General features: G+C 54.5%; 1 protein-coding gene and 1 pseudogene across 1 annotated transcript; one reads left to right on the forward strand and one right to left on the reverse strand.

Moving 5' to 3' along the window:
• Window positions 1-1,353: 1,353 nt before the first annotated feature.
• LOC118143132 (zinc finger CCHC domain-containing protein 9-like) lies at window positions 1,354-6,276 on the forward strand (annotated as a pseudogene).
• A 1,612-nt stretch (window positions 6,277-7,888) lies between these two features.
• Window positions 7,889-14,569, reverse strand: PDZK1IP1 (PDZK1 interacting protein 1). The gene is made up of 4 exons (XM_002750791.7): window positions 14,371-14,569; window positions 11,506-11,614; window positions 9,223-9,318; window positions 7,889-8,365 (listed from the first exon to the last, which is right to left on the reverse strand). The coding sequence occupies exons 1-4, from the start codon at window positions 14,435-14,437 to the stop codon at window positions 8,293-8,295; spliced, it is 345 nt and encodes a 114-aa protein (XP_002750837.1). The 5' UTR covers window positions 14,438-14,569; the 3' UTR covers window positions 7,889-8,292.
• Window positions 14,570-19,182: the final 4,613 nt, after the last annotated feature.

Raw genomic sequence — 19,182 nt, forward strand, 5'->3', positions numbered from 1 at the left:
CGCATTACCCTTTTTCTCTCTCCCCTCTGCTATCTGACCCTTTCCTGACTTTACCTCCATCTGTCCTCACCATCCCACCCCATACCTCCAAGCTCACAGCCAGAACTGACCAAAGGCCCAGTTATTCATTTACAAAGTCCATGTCCAGAACTGTACCAGCCTCAGCAGGGTGGAACAAATCAGTGTGGCCAGCTCCATTGTGTTGATGCCTCAAGAGACGCAGGAGGGTAGATGGGCCCGGCACGTTCTGTACCTGCCAGCCACACACAGCCTCCAGCTTGCTGCTCACTCGACTCTTTACATGACCCTAGGCAGGTACTGTCCCTTCCTTGGGCTTGAATTCCGTGGTGTAATATTAGTAAACTGGGCTAAATGATCCTAAGGATCTTGCTAGCTCTGACACACCATGGTCTTGCATCCAATTCAGTTCACTCTGTAACAAATAATCATAATAGCAATTTTCCAAATTTTTTTGGAAACAGATGTTTGGTGCCACAATGAAAAATTAGCACTGAGACAAAAGAGCTTTCATCAACACAATTTTTACTTCCTGGACTGCAAGAAGGGTACCCTCGCTAGCCATCATGCCATGAGAGTACAACGAACAAAGGAAAACACACAAATTGACCCCTTACACATTTGGGGTCATCCTTACTGCTGTGTCTGATCTCCACTGGCTGGAGCCAGACCTCACAATCTAAACTAAACCCTATTGGCTAACAACTTAAAACTTTTCTAAACAGGTAAAAGCAGTGGAGAGCTGGTGAATGCCGGTGAGCACGTCCAGCACAGATATCTTTGTTAAAGTACAAGGACATAGAATGTACTACGTGCCCGTAAGCATGGCATGTCTAACAGCTACATAGCATAGGGCTTAACAAAGTTATTAGCAATCTTCTTTAACAGAAAAGGAAACTTTAAAAAGGAACCTTTCTACTTCCCACGGCTACATTTATCGTGTGAATGTTTACCATTCATAACACCACTCATCATGTAGACATCATTTACTGCCCCAATTTAGAGTGAACTGGAGCTCCAAGAGCCGAGCTGGTTTAGCCACAGTCCCAGGGTACCAAGTGTCCAAGCCATGCTGCTTCCAAGCTGCCTGACCCCGACCTGAGCACTTAACTTCTCAATGGGCATCCAAATCCAAAGCAAAATCTCTGGCTCAACTGCCGACTGCCCAGCTGAGCTTCAGAGCTCCATCAGGCACTCAACTCCTCCTCCAGGACTTCCCCACAGAAGTGTTGCAGGCTCCAGAATGCCACATGTCCACACCGCATCCTCATCCCACACGTGCTCCTACTTGTCCCCAGCACCTGCCATTCTCAGTGCCATTCATTAGCCTATAGGATGCCTTTGAATCAGAGGAAGGCACCCCTCCCTCCAGGGACACGGGCCCACGCCAGGTCTCAGGACCCCATTAGTGGAGGCACTGCCTATACAGCCCAGGGCAGTGCCCCTGATGCCACGTCTTCCAACTTGCTCAGGGTAGACACAGGGATTTGTACTTAATGTCTCCCGTCCCTCCCCCGCCCTCCCCCCCCCCCCCCCCCCCCGCCCAGCCCGTCCCTCTCTCTCTTCAATCTCTCTCTGTCCTGCTTCATCAGGGGGCCAGGGTCTCCAGGGAACAAGGTCCCAGAAATGATGCCATCTCTCACCCCTGGAAAAAATGGTCCAGGGCAGAAGCCACTGGGCTCCCAGACCACTGCTGAAGGACTAGGATGGCTGAGCGCCCAAGCCGGCCCCGCCAGCAGTTGCAGGGAGGCTGAGGTGTTTGCAGACTTGGCCACTGGGGCCACAAGGAGGGGGCTCGGAGACCTCACTGCCCTTGTATTGCACAGGAAGACCTTGCATGTTACTGGCATGACCTGAGGGGTTCCTGGGACCACGCGGTGGAAAGGCCTCTGGTCGCAGTGTGAAGGGGAGGAGCCGCGCCTGAAGCTCAAGTTTCAAGACTCTGCTGAATCTACGCTTTTTTTAGAGTGTGCAGCCACCAGGTGGCAGCCGAGGCCATGGGCGGACAGAGCAGCTCCCGAAACTGAAGGCCAGCCAGGCAGCAGCGTTCTGAAAGGCTCCCAGGACCTTCAACCAGAAAGAGAGGGAGCATGTGCGCATGTGTGTGTCTGCGCCCGTGCAGGGAGGAGGGGTATGAACAGACACCGCTGGACAGATGGCTGGAGTTTGGTCTCTTCCTTCCGGGCTCTTCACCACTCCTTGGGCTTCCCTTCCCCTGCTCAGCCCTGTCCAGGGTGCACAGAGAGGGAAGTCACTTCATTCCCTCTGTCACTCCATTCCTGCCCTTGAGGAGCTCCCAGACCCGGGGCAGACAAGTAAACAGCACGCTGGGGTGGGGTGGGGTGAGTGGGGCAGGTGGGGCGGGTGCAAAGAGAGGCAGGTGATGGGGCTGGAGTTGCCCAGAGCAAGTGCTGAACCCAGGGGTGGGATAAGGAGCCTCTGGGAAGAAATGGCATCTACGCTGATCATAGAGGGCTTTCTGGCAAGTCTCAGTACCCGTAATAACACCGATGTCCTCTGTTTTCGCCCAGCAGCCCCGCAGGGAATGTACTACAGAGCCAATTTTACTGGCAAGGGAATGGAGGATCCGAAAGGCTAGAGGATCGATCCCACAGGCAGTGAGGCGCAGGTCTGGAATTTGAACCAATCGGCATCACCGTCGGCACTGACTGGGGGGGCGGGGGGTGGGGGGCGAGGTGGGGAACCAGAGGAGAGCCAAGCTGGGGAGTCAAGACCTCCAAGCCAAGTCTAGATGGAAGGCAGGTGCCTCCACCCTGGTACCAGAGCAAGTTCTGATGGCCCCAGCCACCTGACTTTCCTGTGAAGTTGGGCAGAGGCCAGAGCAGACTGTGTGTGACTCTGGCCCCACCCCCAGCACCTCAGCCCCCACCTTTACTACCCTAGGCTAAGGGGAAGAGGCTCTGTCCAGCAATAGTCCTGATCTGATGGCTCCTTGAAGCACAATTAAAGAGATAGTATTTCTGCACATGTCACTCTGAGTGTGAGGGCAGTAATCCTGAAACCCCCCTTGACCACCTGGTACTCTGGAGATGAAACTCCACAGCCTGTTTTCAAAGCCAACTCCTGGCTGGAAGTTCCTCTTCAAGTCTAACTGGAGTGAGCAGTGCTGAAGTCTCCCTTCAACTGTGCAGTTGCGGGGTGGAGGCTTTTTTCTCCTGAGAAAAGCCTGAGTTTGAGTATAACTTATAATGTAACCCTATGAAACTTACATGTTAAAGGTGGGAGAGCAGAAAACAAGGTACAAGCCCTGTTCCAGGAAGCAGGAAGAGCAAAAATGTCCTCAACAGTAAGAGGACATCCTGATCCTAGAGCCAGGGCTTGGGGCAGCCTGCGGTCCTGGCAGAGAGCTGGTGGAAGGGACCACGGGGACATGATGCCGCACACAGAAGTGAGACCAATGAGATCGTGGGAACTGCCACGGGACAAGCGCTGACATCAAGGGAGTTTGGGAGGCAGGGGACAGCTGGGAAGGGACAACCAGGAGAACCAGCTGGAAACTGAAAAGAGATGCAAGGGAGAAAGAGGAGGGAGGGCTGAGCTCAGGTGGTGGAGGAGAAGGGGAGACAGGATAGAGAGGGGCAGAAGATGGGACAAAAACAGAGGCGGAGAGACTGAGAAACAGGGAGACAGAGATGGATGGAGGCTGGGAGAGACAAAGAGGAGCCAGGCCTGGGCGGGAGAGGTCCTACGTGGGGAGAAAAAGTAGGGAGGAGAGCAGGAAAGAGAGAGGAGTGCAGCCGTCTGAGGGGTTCCGACCGGGTCCAGCCCACCCCTCTGACAGACTGGGTCTCTCCCTTTGACTCTCGAGGAGCTCGGGATCCCCTCCTCCAGGGTTGGGGGCGGAGAGCTCGCCTCCAGCCCCGCCCTAGTCCAGAGGCTCCCCCTCCCCTGGCCCTCGGAGGCGGCCCCTGGGGGCTGGCTGTGCAGCGATAGACGGCGGGGGCCCAGCTGGTGCGTTATCAGCCTTCTCCAGGAGCGCGCCTGAGCCACTCCGTGGCTGCCAGTCTGAGATTAGGCCCCCGGAGGGTCATTAAACGCCGCCCTGGCCCGGGCCCAGCCTCCTTTCCCTCCCCGATCTGGCCAGGCTGGCAGGTGGGAATGAGTGATAAGGATTGGGGGGTCTCAGCGGTTCTGAGGCCGGCAGCTCCCTGCTCCCAGCACCCGCCCCCCAGCCCCCTCCCCGTCAGAGAAGGAACACAGGGTAAGGGTGAGGGGCTGTAAGGTCAGTGCCGGCCCAGCCCCTGCAGGAGCCCCCCGGGGTCCTACTGTCCTAGACCTGCCCGTATTGACCAAGACAGAATGAGAAGTGGGCCAAGGAGGCTCTTAGAGAGGCCCCAGACAGCTCCTGGGGAGCTCAGTGAGTCCAGGAAGAAGCAGGTTTCTCCTGGCAAAAGCTCGCAGGTGTGAGGGGCTGGGCTCCACTTGCTGCAGGGAGACAGGGATGGTGGCTCTGCCTTCCCACCCTGGCAGGCTCAAACCCACTCCCACCCCCCAGGGACAACTGAGGGCAGAATTGGGAGGAAATGTAGCCTCCCCAAGGAGAATCAGATCTGGCAGCCAGAAGCTTCCCTCCAGGAGGTGGGAAAGAAAGAGGGGGCTGTTTGTGCCTTAGCAGAGGCCTGACCCTCTAAGAACCTCTGTCTCCTTCAGTGAGTGGAGAAGCCAGGCTGGCTGGTGGCCTGGCTTTGCTCTCTGGTCTAATCAAGGAAGACTTCCCAGAAGAAGAGAAACCTCCATTGGGTCAAGAAAAAAGAATGGGCAGAGTTTAAACTGGCAGAGGTGGGATAAAAAGGCATAAGTCACCGAAAGTCAGGTTAGCAAAAGCCTAGAGTAGGAATCACAAGCCACAGTTCATTAAGCTGAATCCCAGAGAGGGGAGGTGACTTGTCTCAAGACACACAAAAAGGCAGGGAGAGGCCTGGAGCAAAGATGCTGCTTCCCCCATCCCCAGGCCTCTTCCCTCTGCTGTGGGCTGCATCCTAAACCCCAAGGAGGTAAGGAGGATAGTTCCCATTTAAGACGAGTCTTCCTCAGTGGTACTTGGTGAAGCCTTGGAATAGCATAAGAATGGCCATGGGGAGATCCGTGTGCAGTAAGAAGCTGTGGGGCAGCACAGTGAGGTTCCTCTGATGAAATTATGAGTTAGTGCTGAATACAAGAGACCCTTTCCTGCAACATCATGGGAGGACATGAAGAAGGGATTCTTTGAGGAAGCAAGCCAAAACCTACCAAAGGGTAAACAACTTGAAGCCAATAGGCTATCCCTTAAAAATGAGTGACCCTGGCCGGGCTCGGTGGCTCATGTCTGTGATCCCAGCACTTTGGGAGGCTGAGGTGGGTGGATCACAAGGTCAGGAGATTGAGACCAGTGTGGACAACATAGTGAAACCTCGTCTCTACTAAAAATACAAAAAATTAGCTGAGCGTGGTGGTGGGCTCCTGTTTCCAGCTACTCTGGAGGCAGAGGCAGGAGAATTGCCTGAACCAGGGAGGCGGAGGTTGCACTGAGCCAAGATAGCGTCACTGCACCCCAAGCAAAACATAAAAAGAACAAAAAGAAAAAAGAGTACTTAAATGAAGATACAAAGATGTGGATGGATTCGCGGAATACCTAAGACAGATTCACAGATGGGTCACAATGGACAAATTATATAGCAACAGACAGTGAGGAAGTAAGGAAAGAAATTGCAGTTGCTTTAAAGAAAGACAGTCGACCTGAAGGAAGAAGATTAAAAAGACAAGCGGCAAAGAAAAACACGACAGTGTGTTTCCTTTGTAGAAAACCTGGTCCTGGAATTGCAGATTGCCCTGCCGCCTGAGACAGTCAAGACACGGACACTGGAATATGTGACAGGTGTTGGTCCACAGAGCACGAAATAACCAAGGGAAAGGCTAAAGCAGACCCGGCTCTTGGCAAATGTCCTTTTGCAAAACGTTTTGTTTGTGGAGAAAGGGGGCACCTGTCTAGATCTTGTCCAGATAATCCCAAAGGACTCTATGCTGATGCAAACTTCGTGGCTCTGTGGGACATTTAAAGAAAGATTGCCCTGAAAGTCAGAATTCAGATTGAATAGTCACAGTTGATCGCTGGGCAAAGGGAATGAGTGCAGACTATGAAGAAATTTTGGATGCACCTAAACTGCAAAACCCCAAACAAAAATACCTAAAGTTGTTACTTGTTGGTAACAACTAGCACCATTGTTAGTTACCACCTCATTGTTACTTTCTAAAGCAGACGCACTTCACAGGCTAGAGTGGAGCTCCCTGGTGGCCAGGACTACACTGTAGATATATCAGGATGATCTGGGTGTGGTCAAAAATAATTCTCCTTATTCCGTCCATCAAATAGTACTTCTGCCGCTGTTTGGAGAAAACTGAAGGGAAGAAGCAGATGATTAAATGGAGTCTCTAAAAGAACGTATTTTAAGAGACAGAACTTAGGCATAACTAAGTGGTTGTATACCTGATTGTAACAATCATCTTTTATAAAAGCAAAATTATGCATAAATGTGAAACACCCCTAACCAAAAGGTACAAATGAATTTTCAGCTATATTGTTTTCTTGGCTCAAAGTATCAATTTATTATTATAATAGAAATGTATAAGTTACTAGAAAGTCTGTATATTTAAATATGGAGTAAAAATGCATTTTCTTTAAAAAGAAAAAAAGAATGTCCATGACGTGAGGCTGTGACAGGCTGAAACAAGCGGCAGAGGGAGAGCTTTGGGACAAGGTGGGCGACCTCCCACCCTCTGGCCCCACATCTCTGGATCTGGGAATTCTCCTGGGTGAGTCTGTCTCAGGTTATCACCCCAAATAGAGACAGAAGCTGTTCCCATAAGGCCAATAGTCACAGAGGTGAGGGGCCTCCAGGTTCAGCCAGCTGGGCAAGGCATACCTCCCCTCTCTCCCTCTCCTAGAGGACCCAGTTTCCTGATCCTCCTGCCCCGCCCCCACTCCCACCCCAGGACTGGGCATTGGGCGGGGCAGGCATAGGCGAGGACTGGGCTCTCCTCTAGCTCTGCGGTAAGACTGGCCAAATCTTCTCCCGAGATAAAGCTTAGCTCAGAGAGGACACCAGCTTTCCCAAGCTCACACAGCAAGCTGTCCTCTGTGTGGACCCAGGACTCAGATCTGGGCTTCCTGAGTCTCAACCCAAGACTTCTTCCTGACACTTCCTATGCCAAAGCCCAGCACAGAAGGGATATGGGAGGGAGACAGAGCTAGATCTGTGTGAACCCACTGTGACGCCTCCAGCACAGAGGCAGAGGGTGAGCAGGGCTGTGAAAGGAAAAGCCCAGAGTCTCAGGGATGAAGGCAATGAAGGGTGCTTCGGTGGTAGGGACTTGCAGGAACAGGGCTACCTGGAGCAAGGGTAGAGGGGGTGAGCTCCCCAGCCCAGGGGCCTCAGACAGCCTCTTCCTTCCCTACATACATGAAACTGATGAGCACTAGGGGCCCGCAGCTCACATCAGGGTCTGCCCTTCCCTGGGCAGACCCTCATGTGAGCTGGGTGCCCCTAGTGCTGATCAGCCTTACCTGCCTGGCTGCTCTGGTCAAAGAAAGGGTTTGGTTTGAGGGGACAAGAATCACCCCACTGGAAGCAATGGGCTCACCTGTCCTGGTCTCCCCACCTCCCAATTCTCCCACATGTCATCAGACATTCCCATTGGAGAATGCTTCACTCTCAAAACACCAGAAAAGACACCAACCCTCTCTTACCCTCACCCTGGACACAGAGTCTCAGCACTTTTCCAGCCTGGGCCCCCTCGGTCCAGCCATCCTGTGGGCACAGGGGCTTCCTGAAAAATCTCCCAAAGCCACTGTGACAGAGTCAGGAGGCAAATATCATGATTCAGAAAGCAAGATGGAGACTCACCGGAAGCCTGAAGGGCCACCGCTGAGCCTCAGCTCAGAAATACAAAAAGTCTTTATTTCACAGAAATAAGGGCCACTTCCACAGTTATGGGGAAGGACGTGTGAGAGGATGGGAGGTGCTGAACTGACTGTCCTCTTCAGAAGGCTCTCCTGGGCTGAGTGGGAGATGCCAGACACAGCCCAGCCCCAACCTAGACACGGTCTGAGCTCCAGCCTTGACTGGCTATACTTCAAGGGAGGGTAGGGCTGGCATGGGGTTGGAGGAAGCTGGCCCGCTATTGCAGATTCCACAAAGAGAAGGAGGGGCTTAGGTGGTAGCACTCGGCATCCATCCTAGGTGCCTGGAAGTCTTGGGGTTGGGGCCACAGGCAAGGTTACATCGGGGTGCTTCGGACCTTGCCTTCCTCCTCGGGAACATTCTCATAGGCATTCTCATGCTCACTGGACCTGAAAGAAGAAGGCATGGGCCTGGTGGGTCATCGCTCCTCCCATTCTATCCCCCTCCCTACCCCATCCTGCATTTGTGACGGTAATAGCTTCCAGGATAAATACTTGACTCCCAGAAGGGGATTCTCCTGACCACAACTGGGCTTATGCACCTGAGACTGGAGGCCTCTCAGCGTCCCCTCCCTACACCTATCTCCCTCCCCCTGTGGGCTGCTCCACCACAGGGCCCCTACTGAGCCCATCCTCCACCGAGCCCATCCCCCACTGAGCCCAGCCCCTCCAAGCCCATCGTCCACCAAGCCCATCCCCCACTGAACCCATTCCCCACTGAGCTCCATCCCCCACTAAACTCCATCTCCCACTGAACCCATCCCCCACTGAACCCATCCCCCACTGAACCCATCCCCCACTAAGCTCCATCCCCCACTGAACCCATCCCCCACTGAGCTCCATCCCCCACCAAGCTCCATCTCCCACTGAACCCATCCCCTACTAAACCCATCCCCCACTGAGCTGCATCCTCTACTGAGCTCTCCCCTCATTAAGTCCCCTCACTCATTTGTCCCTTCCTCCATTGAACTGTGTGTCCCCATGGTACCCACTGCCCTGTGAGTTCCCACTCTTACACTGAATCCTACCTTCCCAAGTCTCCATCCCCTCCTGGAACCCCTGCCCCACACAGAGGCTGCATTTCCCCCACAGAGCCCTGCAATCCTCACAAAGCCCCATTGTCTCACTAGCTTTTGCCCATGTGAGTCCCCATCCTCCCCCATCACCTCCCCCCACAGCACCCATCTTGAGGTTCTCTTAGACCCTGGGAGCACAGGGTCCCAGGTGAGCCCTGCACTGCACCTCACCTGAAGTTGGCCGCCATTGAGGAGTACCTTCCATCCGTTCCCGCCAGGACTCCATCTGCCTTGTTTCCCACCGTCAGGACCATGTGCACAGGCTCCCTGGTGACGGAGCTCATCAGTGGTGATCCTCAGGGGGGCCCCCCCTCTTCTGAGTAGACACCATTCTGGGTCCCAGTTCTCACAAGCCCAAAGAGCAGCTGTGTCCAGCAGGGCCTGTCAGCCACTGCTTCTGATCCCACCCGTGGGGCCCCACACTTTCTCCCTACTCCATGGTGGGAGGCCAAATATTTGCAAAAGACTTATCCTGAGTCCAAGGCCTCTCTCTGTCCCAGCTGCCCTCAGCTTGGCCTCCAGCAGCCTCTGCAGGATACACTATCTGCCCCAAATTTCCCCAGGTCGTGCCTTGGGCAGTGGACACAGACGTAGTTGGCGGCGCTTCAGGCAGAGCTGGGTCAGGTGGAGAAAGCCCAGCTGAAGACCTTCCAACAGAAAGCCCCTCACCTCTTACTCAAGTTTAAACCCCAACAGTGTGGGCTCTCCCTGAAGCCTCCCAGAAGCTGCTCCCATGAGGGTCACGGGGACCCCAACACCCGCTCACTTCCTTAGACAGCCCACAGGCACCCCAGACTTAATATGTCCCCAGTTAAACTCAGCAGCTGCCCCTACATCTACTCATCCTCCTGTGTTCTGGGCCGGGTGGGTGATCCCCAGTGAGAAACTTAGCCACCATCCCTGCCTTTCTCCCCTTGGGCCTGCTGCTGTCTCTGACCACCAACTCCCAGGGTGCCCACCTCCTAGACAGTGCTCAGACCCATCTCTTCTCTCCATCCTCTGCCACCTCTACGATCCAGACCCCCTCCTGACCTCACGTTCACCCCCTCACCGCTCTCTAGGTCTGCAGACTGGAGACTCCCCCACCACTGCTGTGCATCCGCCATGAGGCAGCGAGGGTCACTCTGCTAAGGCTGTATCTCATCCTGAAACTGGCTTAAAAACTGCTCACCAGACGCAGGGCACAGTGGCTCATGCCTATAATCTCAGCACTTTGGGAGGTAGGTGGATCATGAGGTCAGGAGTTTGAGACCAGCCTGACCAACATGGTGAAACCCTGTCTCCATCAAAAATACAAAAATTAGCCAGGCATGGTGGCAGGCACCTGTTATCCCAGCTACTCAGGAGGCTGAGGCAGGAGAATCACTTGAACCCGGGAGGCGGAGGTTGCAGTAAGCCTAGATTGTGTTACTACACTCCAGCCTGGGCAACAGAATGAGACTCTGTCTTTAAAAAAAAAAAAAAAAAAAACAACTTGTGACTGGATTCCTACTCACTAAGGTAAAGCCCAAAAGCCCAAAGCACAGGTCATTGCTATGCAAGATCCGGGTTGGCCTGGGTCTGCCCCCTCCCCAGCCTCATCACCAGGGATGGGTGTCTCCATCCCCTTTTCCACTCACTGAGCCACTGGGGTTTCCTCCGCAGCCCTGCATGAAGCTAGCACCCAAGCCACCAGGCCACCTTTGTGAGAGCTGGGAAAAACTGTCCCTGGGGACAGAGGAAGCCTTGCCTGAGGGTCGTGACCTGGTGAGCAAAGAGTGGGCTGGATTTCAGCCCACCCACTCTCCACCTGTGTGCGTCTGTATCCAGCAGCCCTGGTGCCACGCCCCTAACTCAGGACCTGGGTGTACTCTTCCCTCCACCGCAGGGCGCTTGCCACGCTACTCTATCCTGGTAGCAACTCCTCCTCATTCTTCAGGTTTCAGGATAAATGTGCAATGGGGAAGCCTTCTCTGGCCACCCGACACAGGTCAGGCCCTGCAGTGTCCTCTGCGCTCTCCCTCAGCAGCAACTCTTGAACTCTGACAGGTCACTCCAGTCTGTGAGCTTATGAGGACAGAAGGCGCATCTGTCCCACGGCCCCTCTGCACCGCTGACCCTGCAGAAGGAGGAACCGCCCCTTCCAGAGATTCTCACAGTGCCCATCACAGGCTGGGCTGCTATCCTGGCTCTACAGAAACACCAAGACTCCAAGAAGAGAAGCCGTTTCCCCAAAGTTCACAGGGAGTGGGCGCCAGAGCTGGGGGGCCACAGAGCCCAGGTCTGGAAGCCAGCAAGCTGAGGCTCTCATGCCAACCGTCACCAGCCTACCCTGTGACCTTGAGCCTCAGTTTCTCTTCCACATGGGGGAGGATTAAACACAGGGTTTCTGAGGCCCTTTCTCACTGCTACTAGAGCAAGAGCAGTGGTCCTGGGCCCACCCTGCCAGCTCAGGGGCCCTCGGGCAGCACTCACGGCTCTTCCTGGCACCAGAAGTGGTTGACTGCAAAGGCGATTGCAACGAGGACCAGGAACACGGCCACTGCGATGAGGCCCTGCATCCAGGGCTGAAGCTTCCCCAGGCCTAAAACGGGGAGGGGAGCTGTAGCAGATGGGGCCACAGTGGGGCCACATGTGCAGGAGAGCAAGGGGACTCACTTCCCAAGGGCTCCACCTGTGCTGAAGGCCCTCAGCCAGCTGCCAGGACCAAGGAGACATTCTGGGGAGGCAGGGGTGGGATGTGGCCCCTCTGACCCACTTAAACATCTTGAGCTCCACTTAGCTTAGGAAAAGGAGGGAGTTGGAGGAATAGCAGAGGCTCGGAGAGGAGGGAGTTGGAAGGAGAGAGGAGCCCAGGAGGGAACAGGCCTCAGAGTGCTGTATCTGAGATCTAGATGGCCCAGAGCCTCTTCCCTGCCCCAGGCAGGTCACATGCAGGGCCCCCCAGTACCCAGAAACCAGCTTGTGCGGAGACTCCCAGATAGCACAACAGAGTGGATCTATCTGCGGACCAACAGCCTGAGAGCCTGCGGGGCTGACAGCTCTCCAGAGTGAAGGCCCTGAGCAGATTTTCATTCACGTATTTATTTACTCTTTGACAGGTGATTCTCATTAATACACAGGTATTCTACATATACATATAACTCAAGAATATACCAAGTAGGCAGCTGTTACCCGCCTACCACTAATTATAAACTAAAAGTATCTTCCACAAGGGAACCATGGGGGCAGGTAAACTTAATGTTCCTCAACACCCCAGGGAGTGCCTGGGCCCCAGGGACCAAAGGGCAGCCCCCTGGACAGCTGGCCTAGGCCTTGCATCTGGGAGTGGCTCCCAGAAAGCTGAGGAGGACCCAGAACTGACATGACTGGTCTGACATCTGGAAGATCCTGTTCTGTAGCAAGAGGTTTCTCTGGCGGTAGGAAAGGTGTTGTGAGTAGAGACAGCAGGCTACTCGGCTGGGGCATCTGGGTCTTGGGGGCCAGGAAAGAAGCCTCAAAACCTGAACCTCTTTTGGTTCCCCCAGCTGGGTGCCCAGGGACTAGGGCCAGAGATTAGGTCAAGGCCCAATCATGCATCCTTCTCTGCTTTTTTTAAATTTTTTAATAGAGACAGGGTCTTACTATGTTGTCCAGGCTGGTCTTACACTTCTCGGCTCAGGCAGTCCTTCTGCCTAAGCCTCCCAAAGTGCTGGGATTACAGGCATGAGCCGATGCACCCAGGTCCTTCTCTGCTTTTTGACCCTTGACACCAACACAGACCCTCAAGATTTCCCTGAAGTCCCTGCCCTCGTGCCACTGCTGCCCCAAAGGACTTTCCTCTTCCCTGACGTCACTGCACTCCATGAGCCTGAGGGAGCTCAGCCCTGAAGAGAAAAAACCCTTGTCGGGGAGACGTCCCAGGACAAAACACAGGTCAGCAGGAGCCTTCAGAGGGGCCCCACCTCCAGGCCAGAATACTTGCATCCCTATATTTTAAGGGACCCAGGCTGGGCATCAGAAACCTTACTCTGGCTCACTCCCACCCAAAAGTCCTCCTTTGAGTCCACCAAAAGCTCTCCTGCTGCAGTGGAGACCTGACCTTTTCTCTGAGCCTGGCAGATTCTGGGAAGAAGGAAGGAGGCTAGGAACTCTCTGGCCCATAGCAAGGTCAGACCTCACTTATCTCCAGGGGAAGCAGAAGACACACAGTGTGGTTGCCCTCAGTTCCACACCTGCCAAACAGCAGTGTTTGGGAGTCACTGTTTCCCTTGGGATTCGGACTGCTTCCTCAGGTCGGTGGTTGCTCAAGCTTGGGGAGTTAGGGCGTAACCCTCAGAGGCCTCTCCCTGTTTCCTCCTAGACCCTGCAGCTAATTCCCTCCAGTCATCCCAGGGACCACAGTCCCTGTGCCTCCTCCATGTGGGGTTAGCACATACAGCAAGGGGCAGCGCCTGGGGCAGGAGAAAGATGGTCTGAGCCCTGTCCTTTCTTGCCCTGCTGTGTAACTCGTGTGAGTTACTCTATCTCTCTGGTCTGCAGTTCCCCAGAGGGCTTCCAAGACCTGGGAGACAGAGTTGAAGCAGACACACATGAGAGCTCAAGGTGGGGTGGGAGGGGAGCTCTGGAAGCATCTTTGCCAGTCCCCTCTGGACCAAGACTCCTGCAGAGTCCCCAGACTTTGACTGCAGACGCAGCCTGAGAGTGTAGAATGAAAGCCACAGCTTGTGTGTGTTGCTTCGCCAGGCGCAAAGCCCTCCTACACCCCTGACCTGGCAGCAGCCCCAGGGTGGGGTCTATTGTTTTCATTTTATGGGTGAGAAAGCTGAGTCTCAGAAAGGGGCAGTGATTTGCTCAAAGTCACACATCAATTCAGGCAGAGTAGGATGAAGAGCTCAGATATTTGGGACAGTCACACTGGGCACTGTTCCCTACCCAAGTCCAAAAAGCCGAGACAATTAGGACTTGGGTCAAAGCCATGCACAAAGCCCTGGCAGAACTGCCCCTCCCTTGGAGCAAGCCCGCCTTTGAGGGGTGCTTGGGCCCCACTCTCACCCCCCCTTGTATCCCTGGCGGCCCTGCAGCCATCCCCAGGGCAATGCCTACACTTGGGGCTTGGGCCTCAACTCCTGCTCCTCCCCCAGATCCTAGAACCAACATTTCCCTGCCGCTCCCACTTTTCACTCGTTGAAAACAAGTGGCAGGCAGAGACTTGGTTCAGAGGTCTCTGCCTTGGGATGATCTTTCAGCTAGCCCAGTCCCTGATCCCCCTCCAAACTGTATCAAGTCATGGGGAGAGGTCAGAACACTGCCCCATCCACCCCTGGGTCTCCCGTGCCCAGCCCTCTCCTCCTGCGCTACCTTGCTGACAGCTGGCAGGTGTCACTGCCGTGAGCAGGCCCAGAATGAGCAGGCTGAGGGCCGACATGGCTGCAGCAGCTCCTAGCCTGCTTCTGGCCGCCGGTGTCTGGGCTCCTGGAGCTGCTGTGGGGTCTGTTGGTGTCCACCTGAAATCAGCCTGGGCTCAGTCTGGTCCTGGAGGAGAGGAGCTAGGAAGGAGGAAGGAGAGGGCGGGAGGAGAAATGAAGACAGGCGGCAGAAAGAACCTGCCCTCCCTCCCATGGTAATGAGCTGCCAAGCCGGGCCTCCCCTGGCCGGTGCCCAGCCCACTTGCACTGGCATTCGAGGTCATCTTCCCAGGGCCAGTGAAGAAGGTGGGTATTAGGACCAAGCAGATGCGGGAGAGTCCCAGCCCCTCATCTCCACGCCCTGCACTCCCTTTTCCTGGCAATGGAGCTGGGCTCTAGGGAAAGGGGTGCCACACAGCCGCTCCTGCCTTGACGGAGCCCAGTGGGCGGGGCTTCTTGGAAGGCTGACAGTGGGATTAAGAAATGTGCTGGCTGGCTCCAGAGCCTGGGGAAAACCCCAGAAGCCCAGAGAAGGCTCAAAGCTGCCAGACTCCCCACAGAGCCTGGCCTATTTCCTGTTCTCCCCCTCACCTGCCCCTGCCCCTCCAAGCCAAACTCTGGGACTCTAATGCTGGGACACACCACAGCTTCAGTGCCTTCCACCCCTGGCCCAGCCCAGTAGCCTCCTAATTCCACCCCCTCCTGCAGAGATCTCAATAGAAGGTCTGAAGGTCCCAGTTGCCAGCTTTCATACTCCATGCCCAAGCCCCAGCCCAGCCCAGCTGACCTAGACCAGTTCAGCTGTTCCTCTTGGCCCCAGATGTGGTCCCTGGAAACTTGGCAGGGCCTTAAAACAAGGTCCCGGCTTGGTCAAAGGCTTCAACACCCAACTTCGGATCCATCTCCACCTATGGCAGAGGAGAGAATGGGCAAACACAGCCTGCTGTGGGGGGAAAGGACGGACACCACAGGTGGCGGGCCATCTGAGACCCAGAAGCCCTGGGCCTGCCACCTTCATAGCCAAAAGCAGCATTGAGGAAGGCACCCACAGCCCCTGGAACAGGGGGACCCTGGAGCCAGAGTCCTCCAGAGAGCCAAAGTCTCCCCAGGATCACATGGTATCCACCTGGACTCCAGTTCGGGAACTGAGAATGGCCCGAGTTCCTGTGCAGGCCCCTGACCAAGGGTCATGCTGGTCTCCTTGCCCCAACCCCCACCCCAGCAGTATGGGAAGCTGAGATGCTGACTCCCTAGAAAGGAGTGGGCCAACTAGAACAAAGTCTCATCAGAGATGGAAGGTCCCCAGGAGCCAGCACCTGAGCAGAAGGCCCCTCCACAGCCTCTCTGCCCTGAAGCCAAAAAACCCCTATTCATCAGACCTCCTGGGCAGCCCTTCCTATGGCAGGCCGATTCTGCCAGCGGGAGCACTTGGACATCATGCCTCAGGCCTGCTTCCTGTGTCTGGGGGGGTGTGTATGTGTGTATGTGTATGGGTGTGTGTGTACGGGTGTATGTGAATGTGTGTATGTGTGTGTGTGTGTGTGTATGTGTGGGGTGTGTATGTATATGTGTGTATGGGTATGTATGTGTATCTGTGGGTGTGTATGTGTGTGTGTATGGGTTTGGGGGTGTGTGTATGTGTATGTGTATGTGTATGTGTGGGTGTGTGTATGTGTATGTGTGTGTATGGGTGTGTGTGTATGTGTGGGGGGGTGTGTATGTATATGTGTGTGTATGGGTGTGTATGTGTGTATGCATAATTTTGTGTGCATGTGTGTGGGTGTGGGTGTGTTCACATGTGTGTGCAGTCAAGCCCATTGCCATTCAAAGATGGGGTGTCTCAAGGTGATCTAGGGGAACTCTGCTTGAGTGATGCCTCCCATACCTGTATATCCTGTCTTCCCTCCCTGCCCCAACTTGGTGCCCTCAGAATCTTCTAGCACAGACTGGAGTAAGCACTGTGCATGTTAATGAACAGCCAGAGAATCACTGATTGGAATGTAAGGAATGGGGCTGAATTTAACAAACATCTACTAGTGCCTTCTCCAAGAATTTTAAGGAGAAGAGTCACATGATCAGTTTTGCGTCTGAGAAAACACCTCTCCAAGCAGTGTGGAGCTCCCCATCTCCAGGGAACTGGAACTGGGAACAGGAAGGAGGAATTGAATGTTGATGGCTCCCCAACTCCCCCGCTCCCCAGCTCCCCAGCTGTATGGACACAGCCCTGATCCCCATGGTAACAAGGTGGGCTCCTCTACTGGTCTGGCTTGGGCCCAGGGACTGGACTGAGGTAACAGCAGCCCCACAGGGCTGCATCATGTGTCCTGAGCAGCTGTTACATCAATGTTCAGTTCCTAGAGACGAGGAGCCGGCGGATCTGATACAGTGGCCACAACACCAGTACCTGGGCCTGGGCAGGGAGTGGCTGTGGGAACAGATTTGAGCCCCGTTGAGATGGCAGAGAAACCAGGGTGTGGTTGCTGGAACACAGTGCCTAGCCAGGAGTGGGTGCAGGCAGGAGGCAGGGGTGCAGGTGACTCCCAGGTTTCTGGTGTAGGCAGCTGGGTAGATGCCGGTACCTCAGAAGAGGCCAGAGCAAGTTTTGGGGTAGGAGGATTAATGAGCTATAGGTTTCGAGGTATTATGCTTGCAATGCCCGTGGACTTTCCAGAGGGACACATCTGGAAGGCTGCAGAATCCCTGGGTCTGGGGTGAAGAATCTGGGAGCCATCTAAGGCACAGGGGTGGTAACTGAGGCCTGGGATCTCATGGTCTCCCCAGTGTGTGTGGCAGGGATAGGGTGTGTTTCGAGAGGAGAGCAGAGAAAGGAGGGGACATAGCCCCAACACATAAAGGTCTTTCAAAGGAAGAAGGGCAAGAGGAAGCAGGAGGAAGAAATCCCAGAAAAGTGGGGTGTCCCAGGAGCCAAACAAGGAGAGATTTAAGAAAAGGAGGGTGGGGGGCCACAGTCTTGCCACCCCCTCCAACCAGTGCCACCAGCCCTCAAGTCCCAGGTTCTGCCTTCCTCACCCTAGTACCCCCCTTCCCTGAAAAGCCCGGGGAAAGAAAAGGATGCCCCGGACTGTGCTTTGGGAGTGGCGGGGGAGGAGGATGAGCAGGAAGGACATCAGGTGACCAACAGGAGGAAAACATACCTCCTGGGTCAAAGTCCCAGGCTTTAGAGCAAAACAAGTTGTTCCAGAAAAGGGGGACGTGGGTGGACGCTTGGCTCTGAGGCTGCTCCCTCCTCCCTGGAGGTCTTCACACGGGTGGAGGGTCATCTCCCCAGCTGTATGGACACAGCCCTGATCCCCATGGTAACAAGGTGGGCCCCTCTGCTGGTCTGGCTTGAGCCCAGGGTCTGGACTGAGGTCTCAGCAACCCCACAGGGCTGCACCATGTGTCCTGAGCAGCTGTTCCATCAACGTTCAGTTCCTCCTTCCTGTTCCAGCCCAGCTGTCACCCAGAACCATCAGGCCCCTAAGACAAGCCCTCCGTCCAGCTAGACCTTATGCCATTATGCCTTCAGAAAAGCCAAAGTGGACCTGGACTGTTTCCAGGAGTCTCCTTCCTCCCAACCCCATCTTGTCAGCCATTCCACTTACTGCCAGCAGGTGGCAGTGTCTAGCTCCAATCCCAGACTGAGGCGGGCAGGGAGCCAGTTTGTCGCTGAAGATTCTGCAACTTCCCCTTCCTCCAGCCCCTACTTTTGCCCCGCGCCAGGGTAGTCTGAAGAAAGGGACGGTGGACATTTACATGCAAATAGTCATGGGTGCTGGGAACGGCGTACATGGTGTGCTCAGGGCTTTGACGTAGGGCAGCGTGGTGGACTACATTGTTAAGGAAGGCATCCTGGAGGAGGTGATGCTGGCAAAGTAATAGCCAGAGTGTTGTACTGGGCAGACAGCCTGGGGAGAGGAATCCAGGCAGAGCGCAGCCTGAGAAAAAGTACAAAGAACATTCTAGAAGGGCATTTAGGACACAAAGATAAAAGCTTTCTTTACTCTTTATTTATTTATTTAGAGATGGTGTCTCATTCTGTCACCTAGGCTGGAGCGCAGTGGTGCAGTCTTGGCTCACTGCAACCTCTTCCTCCCAGGTTCAAGTGATTCTCCTGCCTCAGCCTCCTGAATTAGCTGATCACAGGCATGCGCCACCAAGCCCAGCTAACTTTTGTATTTTTAGTAGAGACGGGGTTTACGTGGGCCAAAGTGGTCTTGAACTCCTGACCTTGTGATCCTCCTGCCTCGGCCTCCCAAAGTGCTGGGATTACAGGCATGAGCTACTGCATGCAGCTCTTTACTCATTCTTATAATACTTCATTTTGTTAATATCCTTGCTGTAAGCCAGAGAGCTCCTGGAGACCTGTTTTATTCTTTCAAACATACCTTGCTTAACCCCTTCTATGACATTCATCTGCCCTTAAAATAATATGCAAATTCCTTTGCATGGGTTTGAGGGCCCAGACAATCTTCCCTTACCCACCTCTCCAGCCTGGTCTGGCCCCAGAGCCCCCTGTTACTTCCTAACGAAAGCCAAGCTCTTTCCCACATCAGAGCCTCCTCTCCACTTGCTCTTTTTTCTGCCTGGAACACTCGTCCACTCAAATTTGCCCAGCAAACTGATCTTCCTTTACATCCCTTTCTCCAAGAAGACTTCTTTACTTCCCTTCTCTCCCATCTGAAGTCAATCCCTTCTACGAGTCCCCTTTGCTCATCTCCTCACAGCCATAATCACAAGTTGCAATTACGTACGGATTTGTATG

The sequence above is a fragment of the Callithrix jacchus genome, chromosome 7, assembly GCF_049354715.1.
Source record: "Callithrix jacchus isolate 240 chromosome 7, calJac240_pri, whole genome shotgun sequence".
NCBI classification, from domain to species: Eukaryota; Metazoa; Chordata; class Mammalia; order Primates; family Cebidae; genus Callithrix; species Callithrix jacchus.